The sequence below is a fragment of the Erigeron canadensis genome, chromosome 7 (genome assembly GCF_010389155.1).
Source record: "Erigeron canadensis isolate Cc75 chromosome 7, C_canadensis_v1, whole genome shotgun sequence".
In the NCBI taxonomy this organism is placed as follows: Eukaryota; Viridiplantae; Streptophyta; class Magnoliopsida; order Asterales; family Asteraceae; genus Erigeron; species Erigeron canadensis.
The window spans coordinates 27,339,845-27,360,131 of NC_057767.1; the positions used below are offsets into that span (position 1 = coordinate 27,339,845).

Genomic DNA, 20,287 nt, shown 5'->3' on the forward strand with positions numbered 1-20,287 from the left:
AGAAACAAATCATCAAGTTTAAAAAATAGAACATCCAAAATTGTTAATTAGATAATATGAAAAAAAAACCCTCAAATTTAAAACATACGATTAGTTTTACTTAGCTAATTCTTTTTTTTATGTGATGGGTTTGGTATTTTTTTTGTATACTGAATTGAATGGTTCAAAATTTTCACCAAAAAATATGCAATTGACGTTGATTTGTACACTCAACAAGCAATTAACAAATTTACTAAACATAAGAATAGATGTAATAATAAAATGATACTGAGATAAATATGAATTAAACTAAACAACATATACTTTCTATACCGGATTCATGGATTTGTTTTCAGTTGAAACTGAAAAGAAAACCGGAACCGAACTTAAAAGTTCAGTTTTTCATAAAACCAAAACCATTGTTATTCGGTTGTCGTTTTTCTAGGTTCGATTTTAATCTTCTTTTGGCTTTAAATCAAAGATGATATTCATCAAAGGGTTCCTATTTGTTTATAAATGAATTTAGGTGTTATATATAGATTGGTAGATGGTAGATTATAATTATAACAAATTATTTAGATATCAAAATAACTTTACAAATATATATTACTTATTTTGATATATATTTACCATCTATTTAATAATAATCTTATATATAAATCCTAATCCTATACGTAGAACAATTCATAGTATATTTAATAAACGATATCTATCTAAAGGTATATATTAATATTATCTTTGGTGGTAACATGGGTGACTCAATAGTAATAAGGGACTAAGCAATCGCTTGAGGCCTCCCAAAATTTAAGGCCTTCATTTTTCGTATAACAGACTTAGTGTTTGGACTTTTTGTTAGATTTTATTAAAAAATTTGCAATGCAGCAATATTCTTATTGGTTTTTGTATCAACCTCTACACATTTTTACCAGTAGTTTAACAACATATGTTAAAACTACTTTTTTTTGTTTACTTAAATAATATACTAACGAAATGGGCCCCTAAATTTGATTTCGTTTAAGGCCCCAAAATACTTTAAACCGGCACTGCCGTGGTAACATATAGCTATAGTCGAATTCTTCAAAAAAATGTATGTCCCAAAGAGATTGAAATTTAATAAAACAAGAATTGATTTTGATTCTATATAAGGTTCCACCAATCAGAAAATTGAGCCTATATATTACGAGTAATAGGTTTTTGTAAGGGCTTATAAAGTGTAAGCACCAAGCACCATGCTTACAAAGGATTATGTTATGAGAAAAGATGTTCTAAAAAGGGTCAAGTTACATCCAATGTCTTTGTTAAGGTTGTATAATAAGGTATTGTCACATGTTGATTTTTTCTTATCTATGTTCATGATTTTTATATGATTCTTATAATCTTCTGATAATTGACTTGATTTTATATCTCAACGGTTTGTACGATAAGAAAATTCTAAATGACTTTTGGGTATGTAATTTTTTATTTAATATCAAAAGTAGAACCATTAGTATACAAATTATCATGTTTTAAAGGTGAGTTTTTTTACATGTGAAGTATATATTCTACTGTCATAAACTTAACATAAAATACTACGTACGTAATTTAGAATGATTCAAGGATTTGCATGGGAAACGCCACACAATGAGCCAAAGATTAAGCTTGTTGAGAGTCATGATAATCTTCACCTAGCTAAGCCACTTGTAGTTGTTGCTAAGGCTCGGCTTCCACATGAAATCTATCATGCATCCTCATAAAGTCAATATTGGTGTTTATGCATTATGTTATCTAGAATAAAGGGTCCTTCTTTTTATTTATGATTAAGAAATGGTTATGCTTTGAATATCCTACTAGGTTCTTGTCGATAATTAAGTATCTAAAGGTAGGTTCTTTATTTCTTTCACGATTGATCTGCTAGCTAGGTTCTTTTCAATAATTAAGTATCTAAAGCTAACTGATCAAATTGAAAAAAGCTGGTCGCAAACAATGCAATTCTCGAGCGAATCTTGACAGGGGTTCAAGCTCTCTTCACTGCCGTAGATGACCAATACAGAGGATATACCATAGATGACCTTAATAATATCCGTAATGAATATTAAGGTCATCTATGGTATATCCTCTGTATTGGTCATCTACGGCAGTGAAGAGAGCTTGAACCCCTGTCAAGATTCGCTCGAGAATTGCATTGTTTGTGACCAGCTTTTTTCAATTTGATCAGTTAGCTTTAGATACTTAATTATTGAAAAGAACCTAGCTAGCAGATCAATCGTGAAAGAAATAAAGAACCTACCTTTAGATACTTAATTATCGACAAGAACCTAGTAGGATATTCAAAGCATAACCATTTCTTAATCATAAATAAAAAGGACCCTTTATTCTAGATAACATAATGCATAAACACCAATATTGACTTTATGAGAATGCAGGATAGATTTCATATGGAAGCCAAGCCTTAACAACTATAAGTGGCTTAGCCAGGTGAAGATTATCATGACTCTCAACAAGCTTAATCTTTGGCTCATTGTGTGGCGTTTCCCATGCAAATCCTTGAATCATTCGATCTAGTAATGTTTTTGTTAGGTCCTTGCTCAATTCTACATGAATAATTGAATACTTTTGTTATCAAAAGCTACATAACAGTCTTTAGATACAGGTGAACCAAATACAGTTTTATAGAGGGGAACCACAGTCTACGGTTTTCATTTTTCAGATAATATTGTCAAAAAGAAACAAACTGGGGAGGAATGGATACCGAAATGCCTAAACTCAACACTTGTAAAACTTTTGACATCTCTTTTGAAAATGGAGGTTCTATACCTGTCTAAATTAGCAGAAAATACTAATATAAGACGTTACCTGTCTAAAAATTAGCAGAAAATACTAATATAAGACGTTACCTGTCTAAACTGGTGGTTTCCCATTATTTTGATTACTGTGAAAAGTGAAAACGATTCCATGATCAATATTTGAGTTTGATTTTCTAAGATAAAGAATCATAGAAAATCAAAAGTCCGGTTGCTTCCAAAAACGTATAACCCAAAGTTTGACTTTATCATGATTCTTTACAGAATGCAAATTCAACTATTGATCCAAAGAACCATTGCCATATTAATCAAATAAAGGGATATGCCTTTTATAAAGAATATACATCGGCTATTAACAATAAAAAATAGGGGCTTGGTAATGAACCACCCAAAAAAAATAAATATGTTTATTTTTCTATTAAATGGATTCAACCTCAATTTACTCTCGCTTTATTGGTCATTAAGATTTGTTCACACCAACAAATATGGAATTGACTTGTCAAATCATGAGCTAAAAGTCCTATAAAGATCACTAGTGGAACCATAGTTTCTTTCTTGTTATTATTTTTAATCAAATCATTTTAGTGAAATCTCTTTAACTTACTGTTAATATCTTTAATATTTTTTTAAATTAGGAGAATTATATGTCAACTTATATTCCTTGTATAGATTGGAAATAATCATCAGATATGAAACTTAAAACATGGGTTAGCAAATTCACTACGGTCACCAAAATTAAGCCTGCCAAACATGTAAGTCACCGTTGAAGAGATGTGATCAATTTACAAGAAAACAAAAAAACTAACACAAAAATATACAGATCTGTCAAACTTATGCTTCAAAACAAAAATATTTCAAGATCAGAATATACAAAATTACAAACAGATTCCAAAAAACAAATATATTTCTAAAACTGAGTTGAGAAAGATGAGTTACCGAATTCTTAAATAAAGCCATAATTAAGACTAAACTAAACTACCTATACTTCAAATATCAAACCAAAACTGATGGACTATTAACGAACAGCATAGCCTCGAAACTTAAAAACACGTCATCATGTAACAAACAAACCGACTCAAATAAAAAAGAGATCGATCCATAGTCGACTACGAAGACATGTTTTTAAGTTTCAGAGGCGATGGTGTTGCGTTAGAAATGTATAAAGTGATGAATCATCAAAGCAAATCAGCAATGAATTGTTAACGAACAGCATGACCTCCAAACTCAAAAACACGTCCTCATGTAACAAACAAATCGACTCAAAAAAAAGGAGAGATCGATCGATAGTCAGACTATGAAGACGTGTTTTCGAAGTTCAGAGGCAAAGATGTTTCGTTATAAATTTTTATGAATTTTTAAGATCGAAAATGGTTTTATGTTTGGTATATATAGAGGAGCGGCTCATTGGTTTAGAAACCCTAATCTCTTTTCAATTGAGTTTTTGGTCTTTCAAACTGTTTGTTGAAGCCTTGCTTCTTTTGACCCAATGGGCCTGTACTCAAAGTTGGTTCTGTTTTTTACGAGTATCTTTTAAATCCGTGAAATCCTTGCAGGCTTGCACCAATGCACCATAGACATTACTTTTTAAAAAACCTTTCTGTTCAAAACATTACTATAACTAAATTTATATTAGTATAAAATTTTATAATGACCCGTAGGCCACCATCATTCCATATATTAAAACCTTGTATGTTTGAGAAATTCTAAGTTCAATATTCATTGAAAGATGACAAGTTTTTGGGTTTTTCTTTTCGAATATTTGTAACGGTTAATTGTCAACATTTTTTTCATCTACCGTACGTGCAAAGTTTCACCGTTATACACTGGTATCCTTGACGTCGTATTTGACTAAATTTTCGTAAAAAAAAAAAGACAGATAGTGAATTTTGTTTCATCTATGTTTATATTTAAGGGGCGTTTGGTATTGTATTCACAAAACAAATTTTGCATTTTCAAAATACGTTATGCGTTCTTAAAACTGTATTTCAAAAAACATGCATGTACATGTTTTTTCAAAACTGCATTTTCATTATAAATAATCATTTTTTCTTACAAACACTTTTTAAAATTATTTACGTCTTACAAACACAAAAATCAAATAATCACTTTCGAGTGCAATCCTAAACACCCTTTTAGAGATTAAGGGGGTGTTAAGAAGGCCGTAGGAGATGGCCTACAACCTTTATGAGCGTATCTTACTAAATATTTTATCATTTATATTTTAAATGTCATAGTTTAATTTGTATGAGTCTTATTTTTTTTTTTTTTAACTTTGATTATAAATTTTTTGTTTATGTTATGTAACACTTGATATAAAATAGAATTAAATTTTTAATATATTTTTTATTTCTATAACTTTCAAAAGTATTATGTAACAAAATATGAATGTACGAAGGTAGTAATCTAGAAACAAACTAACATTTGCAATTTTTATGGCGGATGGAGATTCTCTCAAGTTGAAAACAACTTGAGGGGTCAAGTTAGAGAGATCATGGCCTTTGATTTATTATCAAGGGCTAAGATTCAAAGATGATCATTGAATCATGGCCCTTAATTTTAATCAAATGGTCAATAATTTCCTAACTTAACTCAAGTTAGGGCTTAACTCAAGGGAATCCCACTCCGTTGGTCACACTTCTAGTAAACCGACAAACATTTCACGCAACTAATAATAGAGTATTAAAAAAACCAAGACCCCAACAAAATTTGTTGTCAAACTATCATCACATGGAAATATTCGATTATTCGATGCCACCGTTAATCATCATCATTTAATAAGTATATTTTCTTATCTTAAATTTTAGAGGTTTATCATCCATTATTAGTGTTCCTATTGAATATTACTATACGAATACCCGTGCAATGCGGCGGTGTAGGCGGCGACGTGTCGGTGGTGGTGGTGGTGGCGACTTGTAATAGTAACGGCGGCTAGTGAGATAGATAATTGATGTAAAATAATTCATATGATTTAAGAAGTTAATCAATGTAATTTAGTAGATAAAATATATATTTTATAAATGTTTTAAGAGATTAAGAGATTCCAAAAATAAAATACCAGTTTGTATTATAAAAGAGTATAGACTAGTGGTACACTGAAACTATAGTTATAATACCTATCATATTTAAAATAACACTTAGATGTAACTTAAATTTATATCTAATATTTAAATTAATTTAGACAAAGATTCTAGAAATTTCAATACACCAGCTACACCACCACCAATATAGCTTCTTAATAACTATTAATATGATAAGTTTATTACTAATATAATACAACATAAAGTAAAAACTGTTATATACGAAAATATATAGTTATATACATTAACCATTAGTATTTCTGATTATATCTTAATTTCTTAATGGTTGAGCATCAGTTTTACATGTTAAAGTCTCAAGTTCAAGACACGAGAATGACATCTGAAGGAATTTCACAATAAAGTCTTTCAATGAAGTAGGTTTGAGTCCTGCAGAGGGGACAGAGTTTTATCCAAATTAAATGACGTGCCTTCGGGCGGTTAAGTTTGAAGTTTCTCCTCTTACTAGATATTGAGGGTGAGGGGGCTCTTCACCACGGACCCAATTACGAGAACGTAAGTTAGGACTGTTGTGAACAAATGATCCACACCTTTCAAACAAAAATATACATTCACCATTATACTCTTATATTAAGTCTATTTATAAGGTCTTAACTCTAATCCTTGTAACCTAGATTATTGTTATAGCCTCCAATATCTCTTCTCTTAATCTATCTATCTATCTATTGTATGTCGATGTTGATTATAGCAATGGCTAATGATCCACAATTAAGATTTATAACAAAAACACAATATTTGTATTGAATATTTGAATTTGAAGTTAAAAATATCTCTTAAACAAAAATCCAAACACAAAAATATGTAAAAAGTTTCAAAATTAAAGTTAACAAATTAAATATCTAGAAATATGTTAGTTACATCACTATGAATTGATATTCGTACCTCAATTTTTTTTTTTAACGACTTCTAAAATTTTTATTAAAAAATGCTAAGAATTTAGCAATTACAAGGCACACGCGAGTCTATCCAACAAGCAAACGAAAGTACAATTATCAAAATATACTGTACAAGTCAGTAAAATATGAACTAATTGATTTATCAATAATTTAAAATTGTATTTAAAGAAATATCATCTATAATATTAATGTCCTGTATTTCATATTAACTGAGAATATGAAATCATATTAAATTTTAGACTGTTATGTATCGTATTAAATTTACATTATCTGTATATACGCTAGATTAAATTGGTGTAACTTACATTTTTGATAAGTATATAAGTTGGGAATATCATTTTGTACATATATAAAAGTATTTGAAACATTCGATACGTTGTTCTAACTTAACCGTATATGTATATAGAAGATTAGAATCTAAATGTGAATGATATACTCATATAAATTAGGTTTAATTATGCACAAGTTGGAGATATAGATCTTAATCGAGCACAAGTTGGAAAAGGATATACATATTCAAAATGGCCAACTTGGGATTAGTTTTGTATTGTTATTAACAGAAACAGTTTTCTTATATTTATTTTCGTTTTAAATATAGGGGAAATGTTAGGTAAAACATGCAGTATTTATCTTAGGTAAATCAGGGGGATTATGTAAAATTCAGAGAGAGGTTATGTAAAATTCTAGGGGGGCTATGTATGTTTATCAAATTCAAAGATTTAATTTGTAACATTTTATAAAATGACAGCACCTAAGTTTAGGTAAAGTCTGCAGTACGGTATATGTTATCTATACTCCTTAATAAAATAAAGTGAACCCGTCTCTCTTAAATTTGAGAATTGATATGTCTAATTTACCCTCCATCTTATTACATCTTTATTTCTATTTTATAGACGGTGACTAAAATGCCCTTAAAAAAATTCAAGCTCTATTACTCCCTAACGCAGAAACAAATAAAAAAAAATGCTAATTCACAATTCGTCCCCCTCCTTCCCCCTTTCACATCCCACCGCAAAAGTTAATCACATCGCCGATCACAATGAAATTACTTTTACATTAACAACCACACTGTCATTGCCTCACTGCCACTGCATTGCGTGGCACAAATTTAGTCTATATCTATATATTGAAGGTTTACCAAATTCAAGCTAGCCAAACATTTAAGTTACATATTAACTCATTCACCATGGAAGACATGTTTAAAACATTTCCAAAACACAACTGCAGCTGGCTGAAAGGCAAAATAACATGGTACAAGAATCAGGACTTTTGGTTCCCACATTTGTTCCATTTAGGAGGATTTTCGGTTCACCAAAACTACAAGGCCGAGCCTAGTGATGTATTACTATGCAGTTGCCCCAAAACCGGCACAACTTGGCTAAAGGGCTTGGCATTTTCCATTGTAACCCGAGAAAAGTTTGATCCATCAACTAGTCCTTTGCTCACAACCTTGACTCATGAATGTGTTCCTTTCTTAGAGTTAGATCTTGATAAGATTGAACACAACCACAAAAACTCAACATTTCCACTTGTAGCCACACACCTTCCTTACCCCTCATTGCCAGAGTCCGTCCTAGATGCAAACTGCAAGATAGTTTACATCTATCGGAACACAAAAGATGTTGTAGTTTCTCATTATCATTACCTAAGAGAAGCTTTAAAGGTACCTGTGGAAGATTCGCCATTTGTGGAGGCGTTTGAAGAGTTTTGTGAGGGTATTTCGTATTATGGGCCGTATTGGGATCATATATTGGGATATTGGAAAGCAAGCTTGGAAAGGCCAGATAGAGTTTTATTCTTGAAATATGAAGATTTGAAAACTGACCCTACAACTAATGTGAAAAAGTTAGCAGAGTTCATCGGGTATCCTTTTTCAATCGAAGAAGAGAATGCAGGTGTGGTCGAAAACATTGTAAAGTTGTGTAGTTTTGAGCATCTGAGCAGCTTAGAAGTTAACAAAAGCGCAGGAAAACTACGTAAGATAGTAGAAAATCGACTTTATTACAGGAAGGCTAAGGTTGGAGATTGGGAGAACTACTTCACGGATGAGATGAAAGAAAAGATAGACAGACTCATGGATGAGAAACTGAGTGTCACTGGTTTAGTTCTGAAATGAGAGCCTCAAGTTCAGACCATGTTTTAATTTGTATTCACTACATAATAAGCATTATTTCAGGGTCTCTGAAATGTTACATTGTATTGTAATGGTTATAAATAATTGCGTGTTGGTTCTTCCTTTCCGGTCTATCATTATTGATATTCTCCCTTTAGGCTTTAGATATTAGTTCATTGCTTCAAACAAGCTTTTGTTAATTTTACACATAGCATACACAAGTATACATACAAGTATATATATTTACAGTATATGCATGTGTATATATGTCTCGATGTCTACAACTTAGTATGTAAATATGCTTCATGTGTAAGACACATCCGTGTACAGTCTATTTAGCTTGTTAAGGTGAATTACCCCCAGTTTTCTTAACATTCATAAAATCTAAGCTTAGATCTCTCAAAATAGTTTGACTCCCACATTTTATCCGCTCACATGTTCTACGGAATCTAGTAAAAACAGATAACCAATCAAGTCTGCCATTGATCACAAAATGCAACCAGAATTTACTTGTTAAACTACAAGAACTATACATACAACCTGATATAATAGTTGCCATTCAAAATCTATGTAATAGAAACATGATTTTTGTTCCCAGAAATATAACAATTTAACGATATATTGTTGTATACATCTAACATAGTGCATGTGTGAAACATAAGATTGTTGTATATCACAAAGTAGTGTTGTTTTCACATATCATCTTCCTTTAAATATCCAAGTGTATTACAACTTCTCTTTCCATGTGGCTGAGGATGCACTAATGGTTAGATCTTTACACAGAATAGCTTGAAGTTGTGAACATAAAAATTGTACACTTAAGTAATTAACTTGGCTAGTGATGCAACTTCAGGGTAAATAATGAGCACAAAAGAGGAGACCGTGACATCCAGAGCCTAATATTTGTCGAGAAAACTCCATGGTCCACTTGCGGTTCCAATTCTGCAAATCGGAAAGGTAACATTAGACATGCTTAAACCAGAAGGTTATAGCAAGTCATGAATATAATAAATTTGCAAGTAGAAGATAAAAGAGACTTTTCTTAATTCTTTTTATCTCCTTAGTTTCATTTTAGACCAAAATGTTACCTCCAAACACCTGCCATTGCTCGTAAACTCATGAAGATCGATAACGCAACCCATATGCCCACAAACCCGAAATGTGATGATAAGAGCAATAAACACACCACACTTGCTAACACTATTAAAACCTATAAAAGAGAAACTTTAGATTGATGTGCACACTTGGAAGTGAGAAAAAGAAAGAAAATGGACTTGCCATTGAGAAGGTAGAGTAGCGAAAATCAGATGCTCCATAGTGAATCCCGTCAACAACAAATGCCAAAGAATTTATGGGTTGGGTTGCTGCAACAAACTAATGCACCAAATATGTAGGATGCATTAGCAACTTAAATTATTCCCCCCTTCTCTCCCCTCATAGGGATGAACATGGTTCGGTTTTTGCAGGTCAGTTTTTGAAATCCAAAAACCATTTGGCTCGGCTTTTTTCGGTTTTTCCGTTTTCTTTTTTAACTTAGTTTCAAAAACAAATCATCAAGGTTGAAATAGAACGAAAAAACCTCAAAAGTCAAAACATACAATTAGTTTTACTTAGCTAATTCTATCTTATAGTTTTACTTGGCTAATTTTATCATTTTAGGTGATGAATTTGGTACGCATTTTTTGTATACCAGATTGATATGATTGTAAATTTTTACCTAAAACATGCAATTGATTTTGATTTATACACTCAAAAAGCAAAAAAAGTTCAAATATATTAATATATTTTACGAAGCATAAGTAATAGATGTAAGAATAAAATGATATAATTATGAATTAAACTAAACAACATATACTTTTAGTTCGGGTTTTATGGATCTGTTTTTAGATGAAATCAAATCAAAACCTGAACCGAACATAAAAGTTCAGTTTTTCAGAAAACTAATTGTTGGGTTTTCGGTTGTCGTTTTGGGTTCGATTTTTATCTGTTTTTTGGTTTTTGTTAGGTTTTTACTCACCCCAACATGAATACCTTTGTTATCAAAAGGTACGAAAAGTACTATGCCTATAGTCTTTAGATAGGAGTGAACCAAATGCAGTTTTAGAGAGCTGAACCACAATGTTTGATTTTCATTTTGCAGATCATATATGTCAAAAAGAAAGAAAGTAGGGAAGAATGGATACCGGGATGCCTAAACTCAACACTTGCAGAACTTTGTCGTCTACCGTGAACAATCCTGATGAAAAACTTAATCCAATGCCAACAATGAATGAGAGAATGAGTCCCAAAGCCAAACCTAACTGCAGAAATTGAAAACAGTTTACATTTATTCCAAAACTGGTAAAAACCTCAGATTGGCTGGTGAGTCTTCAAAGGTCAAACTCACTTGAAGTACACGACCAGCTGTTGCTTTGGCTCTTTCGAAATCTTGTCTTGCAAACGCTCCTGCAAGAATTGCCTGAATAAATGACACAAAACCATAAGCTAGAGCTTCTAGAGTCAAATTCCAAAAAAAAAATCAATTTTGACCTTTACTATTTAGTTTCTAAAGAACAATTTAGTCAATATGATAAAGTCCAAACACATAACTTCTATGGACACATTAATCATGTTAAAGTTACCCTAAAACACTTCAACTTGAAAATACAGCCTTTGAGTTTAAAAGTGAAAGTCTTACTTCAACCGAGCTGTAATGTATTCTTTACCTGGCAGGCCACAGCCAAACCATCGGTGAGCAAAGAGGCTGCCAACCAAACTTGCAAGCAGACCTGAAAGGCAGCCATTTCGGTTGCTCCAAGCCTGGCTGACAAAGATGCTGCCAAGGTCACACAAAACGTCGCAGAAATTACTCTCACTAATAAAAGAAAACCTGAATTGAGCAGCACCAAATCATCTGGTTATACAAGTGTTTCATCAATTATAAAGCTAATCAGGTTTGATCTTACAATAAACTTGTGTGGTCATAAAACTACTTTCCCGTGTCATCTTAATATTATCTTAATATTCATGAATTTTAATGTAACCTTTTACCCAATTGATATTAATTAATATGACTAATAAATCTTGATAAAAAAAAACATCAATAATAAAGTGGAAACTTGTCTTGCCATACAGTTAAATTCTGTGTGCATATTTCAAATTACTTGAAGATTGCTTGTTGTCAAAAGTAGAAAAAAGAAAAAAATATACTTTCTTTTTGACCACAGATGTCAAAATGTACTTTCTTTTTGAAAAGCACATGATTTTACTAGAAACAATATTGCTTACCATTTCTCAAGAACCGACCAAGTTGTAAATCCTTAATATTCGGAGGTAAAAGGTTAACTTGTTCTATCAATTTCCATAAGAGTATCACTGCGATCAAGTACCTTCACAAATAGTATGTAAACAAAAGCAGTATGGAACCATAATATCAAGAAATTTGAATATTAACTAAAAGTGTAGAGCTTACTGAGAGAAAACATGAGCAATGGCAGCACCTGTAACCCTCATCTTGAATACAAATATCAATATCGGGTCCAAGATGATATTTACTACGTCTCCTACCACTAAATGCAAAACAGTGTTACTACATTTACAATATATATCATAATTGAGGCCTCATCCATCACATGAATATTGCAACGTTTTTTGTTTCTTGGTAAGTTCAATTACTAACATGCCCCTTGTTGTCCTTAGACACTATTGGGCATTGCATGATTTAACACCAGATTAATTCTCCCTTTTTAGAAGGGTATTTTATAGATAACTGGCCAACAGTATAGATATTTTCATAAACGATGTGTCCTTTTGGTTAAATAGCCCATAAGGTAGCAATACTTACCAATTGCATACAATGGTGTTCTGGTGTCCCTAAAACCTCTATAAATACCCTGCATGGCCAAAGACAGAAGAACAGCCGGTGCACCGAGAGATCTTAGCGTTAAATATTTGTACGCAGGGCTTAGCATCGGAGAATCCTGAACGGTAATAAAAGTTGGCTGCAGGACTTCAGTTTCATCAAACAAACTAAAACAATACACATTTCACATTTGCTTCATAGTAGAAAAATGGACGTCAAAAGTTGATATTTTTCCATCCCATGAGCGTTAATCTTTGATATTTGTCAGATATCATATATAACATTTGAAAAGGCCAAATAAAGGGATACTTTGGACGTAAATGTATTGTGCCGATCTCAATGGGTAAACGTAAATTTACCTTGGAATTTATTTAAGAGTTGCATTTTTCCCACGGCAGGGAAATAATATAAGAATTTTGTAAAAATTTGCATCAAATGACTAACCCTAAGACTTACAGAATTTATACCCATATAAATTAATAATGGTTTTGCAGAGACGATGAGCAAAAAAGCTTGGATGAGACCAAGCGTGGCACCTATCAACAACGCCGATGAAGCTGATGAGATATGCCTTCTCTTATGGTGCACTTGGTCCATATTAGTCAACATCTTGTTCATAGTATCTGGTCAAGTACCGAAACAATGTTAACCTATAAGCCATAATACACACACACACATGTGTGTGTGTGTGTGACCCATGTGAAGAAACGATATCTTGTGATCCATGTGTGAAGATGGTGAGTCACCGGGCATGAGTTCTAAGCGGTGTGCACTCTTTATATATATAATATACACAGAAAAACGTGATATATTTACTGAAATAAAATTGGATTCTGTATTTCACCTTCTGAACAATTTTGGGTCCAAACTATAATTTGAAGAAGCAAATAAAAGGTTATTATAAAGAAAGCAAAATAAGATGGTCAAAAGTCAAATTCTCAAAGAGTCAAGTGTGGGTTGTTAAGTTAATCATACGAGGTTTTGGAAGCAACAAAACTTTCTCAATATTTGAAGATGATCCCTCTTCCAACTCGATGTCATTGAGTGCTGAACTTGTAGAACTATCTTCTTCAGCTACAAAAGAAGTCGTGACACTCACAAGTGGGAATATAGCAATCTTTGAAGCTTGATTGAAAATAGCTATAGCGACCCCAACAGCAGCAAGCTCCACAGACCCTATATTTTAAAACCTTATTTTCATGAGCCAAAACAACATACAAATTATAAGTTATTCATAGTACTTACAATAACTAACCTAAATGCCCAATGAAGGCTGTGTCTATCAAAGAAGCAATGGGGTCTGCCATTAAAGCTAGAGCTGCAGGGACTGCAATCTGCGCTATTTCCATATTCAACTCATCTTTACTAAAAGCACTCCTACAGTATAGAAAAGTCCACCACTTCAATTTCAGTTTTGGGGGCGGGACAACTTATTTCACAATAAAATTTGTGAATTAACTTATAATCGAGTCCACCAAGTAGTTAGATCGAAGCAAGCAATCTCAAACTACTAAGCAAAAATATACCATATCACCCTAACTATAACTAAGTTGATAAGCATAAACACCTTTCTCCATTAACGACCAAAGTTTCTTATTTAATTACTTGCAAAAAACAAGTAGTTTAACAAGCAATGACAAACAACCATAAAACCATCATCATAAACAAACACTTAATGCTTCAGTATGGTTATGCTTTCGATGACAAGTGTTTTCAGTCTCACTGTGGTCCGTTTGACAACACCGAGTACTCTATAATGACCTGATGGCTGATAACCATTTAGTTAGTGGCTTACCTAAATCAGTATGTTGGTAGAAACACACATCACAAAAATTAACAAAATATTGTTTAAGGATTCAATACTTTATCATCAAATCAAGACAATCAAACCTTAACAAAGGCAAAATTAACCCAAAATTCACAAAATCCATATGAAATTTTTTTAACATTTTTATACAAGACTAATTACCTGGTATCCTCAAACACGACCCACAAGGGAATTCTTTGAATTTTCTCCCTTAGATACACAATACCATCTGTCACCATCATTTCAAAATAAACACATACGGAGTAATATTCAACACAAAAAGGTGGCAACAAACAACAATATATAAAGAGTCTTGGAAAAAAAAGTATGTCTTAATTAAATATCAATAACGAAACTGTTAGGTTAATAGATAAACAAATAATAAAATGAAGAATAACTAGCCCAAAATCACATAGAATAGAAAGAAGATATATACATAAAACCCTCCCTTGGTTGATCACACCCCTGAAACCTTCTGGTTTTTATATTTATTTAATATAAAATATAATTTTTTTTGTCCTGGTGACACGTCATCCTTAAAGTGTTTGCTGTTTCTTCTTGTTTTAAGCATTTGCGTTCTTTTTTAGTTGTATCATCTTTTGGTAATCAAGATGATACAACTATGAAAGTTTATAAAATCAAAGTTCAAGCAAGAGCTTGATTCACACATCGTGCGTTTAAAAGGCCGAAGAACGTTAAGCTTCAAAATGAATCATTTGAGTGCTGTGATACACTTTGAATTTTACTAATGTAGCAATAAATTTCCAGTTCTTAAGGGTCCAGACCTAACATTTCAATCACCAATAATCACTGCAGGAGCAGTTGCCATCCTCAAATGTATGAAACCGATTATTATCTCTCACAATGATCACTCTTCCTGTGCATTTCGACATAAACTTTACTGCCGTGTGACAATCACCACAAATACGCAAGTTCTTCATAACTCTTATCGGTCTATTGTCCTCAAAGGTAATTAAAGCAAACGCAATAGCTAATCTTTCACTGTGATATCTAATCGCCATATTTTTCTCTTCCCCACCCACTTTTCTTAAAACATAACTAGTATCAGCAACATAACCAGCTTTCTCCATCTCATCTTCCAAATCCTCCAGTTTTTTATAAATCTCGTTGGATTTAAAATGGCGTCTGTCCCCTGCAGAAAATGTATGAACTCTACTACCCTCCTCAACCCAGCTTAAACCTGTTTCCTTTTTTACCCCTATATCTCGTAACATCTTTCTGGCTCTAGCTGCATCTTCATATCTCCCAGCAGCAGCATACGCGTTTGATAACAAGACATACATACCCGTGCTCACGTGGCCTAACTCAAACACTTTGTCAGCAGCATAAGCCGCTAATTCTGTATCTCCATGAAGCCTACATCCAGTTAGTAACGCTCCCCATACACATTCTGTAGGTTGAATTGGCATTTCTTTTATAATCGAGAATGCTTCTTGTAGTTTATTAGCTCGTCCCAATATGTCCACCATTGACGCATAATGTTGATCACCTGGTTCAATGCCATATCTCTTCATTAGGTCAAAATAACACTTGCCTTTCTCAACTAGTCCTGAATGGCTACACGCATAGAGCATGCATAAAAACGTAATAAAATTTGGTTTCACGCCACTACTTTCCATTTCTTGAAACAAATCAAATGCTTTACTAGTATGCCCATGTTGAGCACAAGCTATAAGCATTGCGTTCCACATACCTAAATTCCTATCACGTATCTCATCAAAAACGCGATAAGCCGCTTCAATCATTCCACATTTTGAATACATTGAAACTAAAGAACTCCCGACAAAGCTCGACGAATCAAAACTCAACTTCCAACATAACCCATGTAATTGTTTCCCTAACCCAAGCAACGTCGTACTCCCACAAACACGAACAACACTAGTAAACGTAAAATCATTAACTTCCACTTCCTCAAATAACGCTCGCTTAAAAAGCATCAACGCCTCTTCATTTTCACAAAACTGAACATACCCACAAATCATCCCACTCCAAGTAACAACAGTTCTAACAGGCATTTCATCAAACACCTTACGTGCATCCAAAATCTCACCACATTTCGCATACATATCCACAACAGAACTAGCAACAAAGACATCAAACCCATACCCAATTTTCAACCCAAAACAATGCACAGCCCGACCCATATTACAATTCGAAAGAAAGCCACAAGCTTTCGTTGCACTAGGGAATATATGATCATCTGGCCGAAACCCGATATTCACCATTTTCTTGAAATATTGAAGGGCAAGTAATGGGAGTTCATTTTGGGCAAAACAAGAGATAATTGAACTCCAAGTTGTTGATGTTTTAATATGGGTTTCTTGGAAAACAAGTTTGGAATGAAATGGGAGTTGGGTTTTGGAATATAAGTTGATTAAGTAGTGTGAAATGATTGGGATTGCTTGATACCCTGATTTTAGGATATGGGTATGAAGTTGTAAACCTGTACGGATGTTTCTTGATTTGGTTGCAGAAAGAAGAAGGTTGCATATGTTTCTTTGGTTTTGTTCTTGTAATTGGGTCGTATCAAACATGTTTGAACATATGTTTGCCGCCATTCAGATCCTTCTTTTGAATACGTACGGGCTGATAAAGACCAAATAGGCAAATAGTTTATGACAGATTTACATAAAAATTTTGTTAATTCTGAGCTTGGTGATTTAAGAATGAAAATGAAACTGAGTATATTTTTTTAAATATTAACCTAAAAATCTTCTATGATGATATGTGTGTATGAACTGATTTTCTTTTTTAATCTTGCCTCCTAATATTTTAACATGTCATCATCTAATAGCTAAATGATTTTTAGGATATTTTGTTAAAAGGATTAAATATTTCCCACAATATATATATATAGTTTTCTTATTTTGAGAATATTTTTTTTAAGAACCATGAGAACTCTTAAAATGTGTATGTGTTCGCATATTTTTTTTTTCATTCACATGTGAAATAATATAAACATGTATGTTGTAGAAGAAATTTCTTTAAGAAACCTTCAAAATAGCCTTTTGTGAACTTGTGAATGAATTTGTATACATTTTTTGTTCACATATGATAACCGGCTATATATAAGGTTTTGAAAAAAAAAAATCTACAACATATGTTTTTATGATTTTTCACATGTGAATGAACAAAAAAAATATGTGATCCAATATGAAATTTAAGAGTTCTTACATAAAAATGGGTTCTCAAAATAAGAGTCTATATATATATATGGAAAAAATGAGTATGGGGTTGTTCCCCATCTAAGCTTAGATGGGGAACCCCTAACATATTGTTTTTTTAATCCATAAAAATCATGGGGCTCATGCATTTATTCATTAAACAAGAAATAATAAAATATTAGTATGTGAGGGGTTCCACACCTAAGCTTAGGTGTCGGACAACCTTATATTCCCTTTTCCCATTTATATTATATATATAGGGGTTAGTTATTGTAAAACAAATATTAAAGTAAAACAAATAAGATAAGATCTGGACCCTTAGATCATGATAAAACTGATGCACGGAGATTCACATATACATTGGTGCATGATGATTTTCATGATGCACAGTGATTTCTGGTGAAGAAAAACCTATTGTTTTATATGTTTTACTTTAATACTTGTTTTATTTTACCTAAAACCTATATATATATATAGATATAGATATAGATATAGATATATAGTGTAACACTCCGGTGAGAACACTTTTAAAATAAGAATGGTGAGAACACTTAAAAACATCATTTTGATGCATTAAAAGTCCATAAAACTAACATAGTATTATTTAAGTGTTTAACAACACATTGATCCGTCAAAATCGAAAAAATCACGTTTTTTGTTTTGTGCATCCATCTTGAATGCATATTCATCAAAATGATGCATCCAACAAAAAACGTGATTTTTTTGATTTTGACGGATCAATGTGTTGTTAAACACTTAAATAATGATAATTAGTATGCACTATGTCAGTTTTATGGACCTTTAATGCATCAAAATGTAGCTTTTAAGTGTTCTCACTTACTGTCCCCATATATATATATATATATAATATAGCGCCTTACCAATGACCTGTTCGGAAGAGCTTTGACACTATTCGGTCCACTTTTTTAGTTAGCCCTCAACACTTGTTTTCTTCGCATAAAACTATAAGTGTCTCATTTGTCATTCGTCAATAATAATTCGAAGTGTCTCATTTATCATTCATCAATAACTAATCTATGTTAAGCAGGGAAAGTGAGTTGTAGACAAGTTTGAGGAGGAACGCAATCATCTTTTGGATGATCCGTCACAAGTAAAGACTCACAACCTACATTGCATTGTGATTATCCAATTGAAGTAAAGGTGGCAAAATGTTATACTCGAAATATGTATGAGATCTTTAAAAAGGAATGGAAGGCTTGTGTTGAGTGTGGTCGTGTAAACGTAAGCAAAGATGCCGAGGTGGTCAAGTATCGAGTTGGTTATTTGGCATGTAATAAAGATGGTTAGAAAACGGTAGAATATAGAATTGGTTCCCTTTTTCTTGCTTCTTGTTTGTGTGCAAAATTTGAGACTTTTGAAATTTTATGCAAACATGTCCTTTATATGTGAAGAAAAAGTTGTTAACTTCCATTCCTGATCACTACATATCACCGAGATGGACTATGAAAGCATCATACAGTAAACTTGGAAGTATTGAAACGAGAAGGAAGGTGTTAACTGTGATATTAGTAATGATGTTAGTTTGATTACTTTATGGTCTATTAGAGCAAAGTTTAACAAAGTAATTGAAAATGGTCGAGATTCCATGTCCGAAATTGAAAAGCGTAATGCAATCTTTGATGATTTTCTTGAAGAGCAATATAGAAGAAAGAACAATCAAGCTACCGGAGATGCATTCTGAAACAGTACCAATTGCCAAAGATATGAACATGTCACAACCCCTTGTTTCAGATCCAATAAATCGCGTCAAGACAAAAGGGCGTCCGAAGGTAGCAACAAGACAAAAGTCTAGCATAGGAATGTCTATGAATGAGAAGAAAAAAAAAAGATGTGGCTATTGTAAAGGAAAATGTCATAACAACACGGGATGTCAACAAAGAAAGGTACACATCGCTTATATCAAATGGTTAAATCATATGTACTATTTTGTTACAATTGCTCCTTTTTTTTCCTTCATATGGATGAATTACATGGTGGTAACAACGCTTTTAACGGTCAAGTTTGGAGACCAATAGAGAGTTTTAGAAGCATGTCTTTACAATGGAGTATATGGTGATGAAAGTACTTGTATGCTGCATCTTTTTGTTGTTTTTGGGTTAGCATTTGGTTACTTTATTTTGGGGGTTAGCATTTTTTTTAACGACATTTTATTCTACTTCTACTCAGTATGCCTGGAAACCAGGATTTTCTCGAAAAACCCTTATTAATCTACCCTCACAAATGTGAGAAGTGTGACTCAAACCCAAGTAGATCCTTTTAAAGTCAAAGACCTTAACAACCTCATTGTCTTGGAGGTTAGCATTTTGTCACTGTATTTTGTATAACTATGTATTTATGGATTTATGGTGATGAATTGAAGTATTTAAGTCTTTACGAGTAGATACAAAAAAAAGCAATAGTTAACTTTTGGAGATTTTGTTTTGTTGTCTTCGGATGAAAAAAGTGTCTTGTTTTGTTGGAAAATTTGTTTTGTCGTGTAGAATACAGATGAAGGAAACAAACGGGCTCAAAGTAAAAATTGGGCTTAATAAAGGGTTAGCAGCATAAATACATTTTTTTTGTATTCCCAA

At 32.5% G+C, this 20,287-nt stretch overlaps 3 protein-coding genes across 3 annotated transcripts; 1 reads left to right on the forward strand and 2 right to left on the reverse strand.

Moving 5' to 3' along the window:
- The first annotated feature begins 7,927 nt into the window (after positions 1 to 7,927).
- LOC122608369 (flavonol sulfotransferase-like) lies at positions 7,928 to 8,982 on the forward strand. Its single transcript, XM_043781464.1, has one exon. The coding sequence runs from the start codon at positions 7,937 to 7,939 to the stop codon at positions 8,864 to 8,866; it is 930 nt and encodes a 309-aa protein (XP_043637399.1). The 5' UTR covers positions 7,928 to 7,936; the 3' UTR covers positions 8,867 to 8,982.
- Positions 8,983 to 9,319: 337 nt separating this feature from the next.
- Positions 9,320 to 15,326, reverse strand: LOC122606911 (protein DETOXIFICATION 42-like). The gene is made up of 14 exons (XM_043779799.1): positions 15,297 to 15,326; positions 14,674 to 14,740; positions 13,960 to 14,081; positions 13,680 to 13,880; positions 13,161 to 13,327; positions 12,687 to 12,822; positions 12,315 to 12,411; positions 12,131 to 12,231; positions 11,569 to 11,732; positions 11,250 to 11,321; positions 11,047 to 11,163; positions 10,142 to 10,237; positions 9,952 to 10,073; positions 9,320 to 9,805 (listed from the first exon to the last, which is right to left on the reverse strand). The coding sequence occupies exons 1-14, from the start codon at positions 15,301 to 15,303 to the stop codon at positions 9,760 to 9,762; spliced, it is 1,515 nt and encodes a 504-aa protein (XP_043635734.1). The 5' UTR covers positions 15,304 to 15,326; the 3' UTR covers positions 9,320 to 9,759.
- LOC122606910 (putative pentatricopeptide repeat-containing protein At5g52630) lies at positions 14,722 to 17,097 on the reverse strand. The gene is made up of 2 exons (XM_043779798.1): positions 15,297 to 17,097; positions 14,722 to 14,740 (listed from the first exon to the last, which is right to left on the reverse strand). The coding sequence occupies exon 1, from the start codon at positions 17,088 to 17,090 to the stop codon at positions 15,309 to 15,311; it is 1,782 nt and encodes a 593-aa protein (XP_043635733.1). The 5' UTR covers positions 17,091 to 17,097; the 3' UTR covers positions 14,722 to 14,740; positions 15,297 to 15,308.
- Between the last annotated feature and the right edge of the window lie 3,190 nt (positions 17,098 to 20,287).

Coding starts and splice junctions, on each gene's coding strand:
- LOC122606911 (XM_043779799.1), bottom strand. Junction 10,074..10,141: donor GCTACTCTACCTTCTCAATG/GCAAGTCCATTT, acceptor TCTCTTTTATAG/GTTTTAATAGTGTTAGCAAG. Junction 9,806..9,951: donor GCAATGGCAGGTGTTTGGAG/GTAACATTTTGG, acceptor TCCGATTTGCAG/AATTGGAACCGCAAGTGGAC.
- LOC122608369 (XM_043781464.1), top strand. CDS start 7,937: ATGGAAGACATGTTTAAAACATTTCCAAAACACAACTGCAGCTGGCTG.
- LOC122606910 (XM_043779798.1), bottom strand. CDS start 17,090: ATGGCGGCAAACATATGTTCAAACATGTTTGATACGACCCAATTACAA.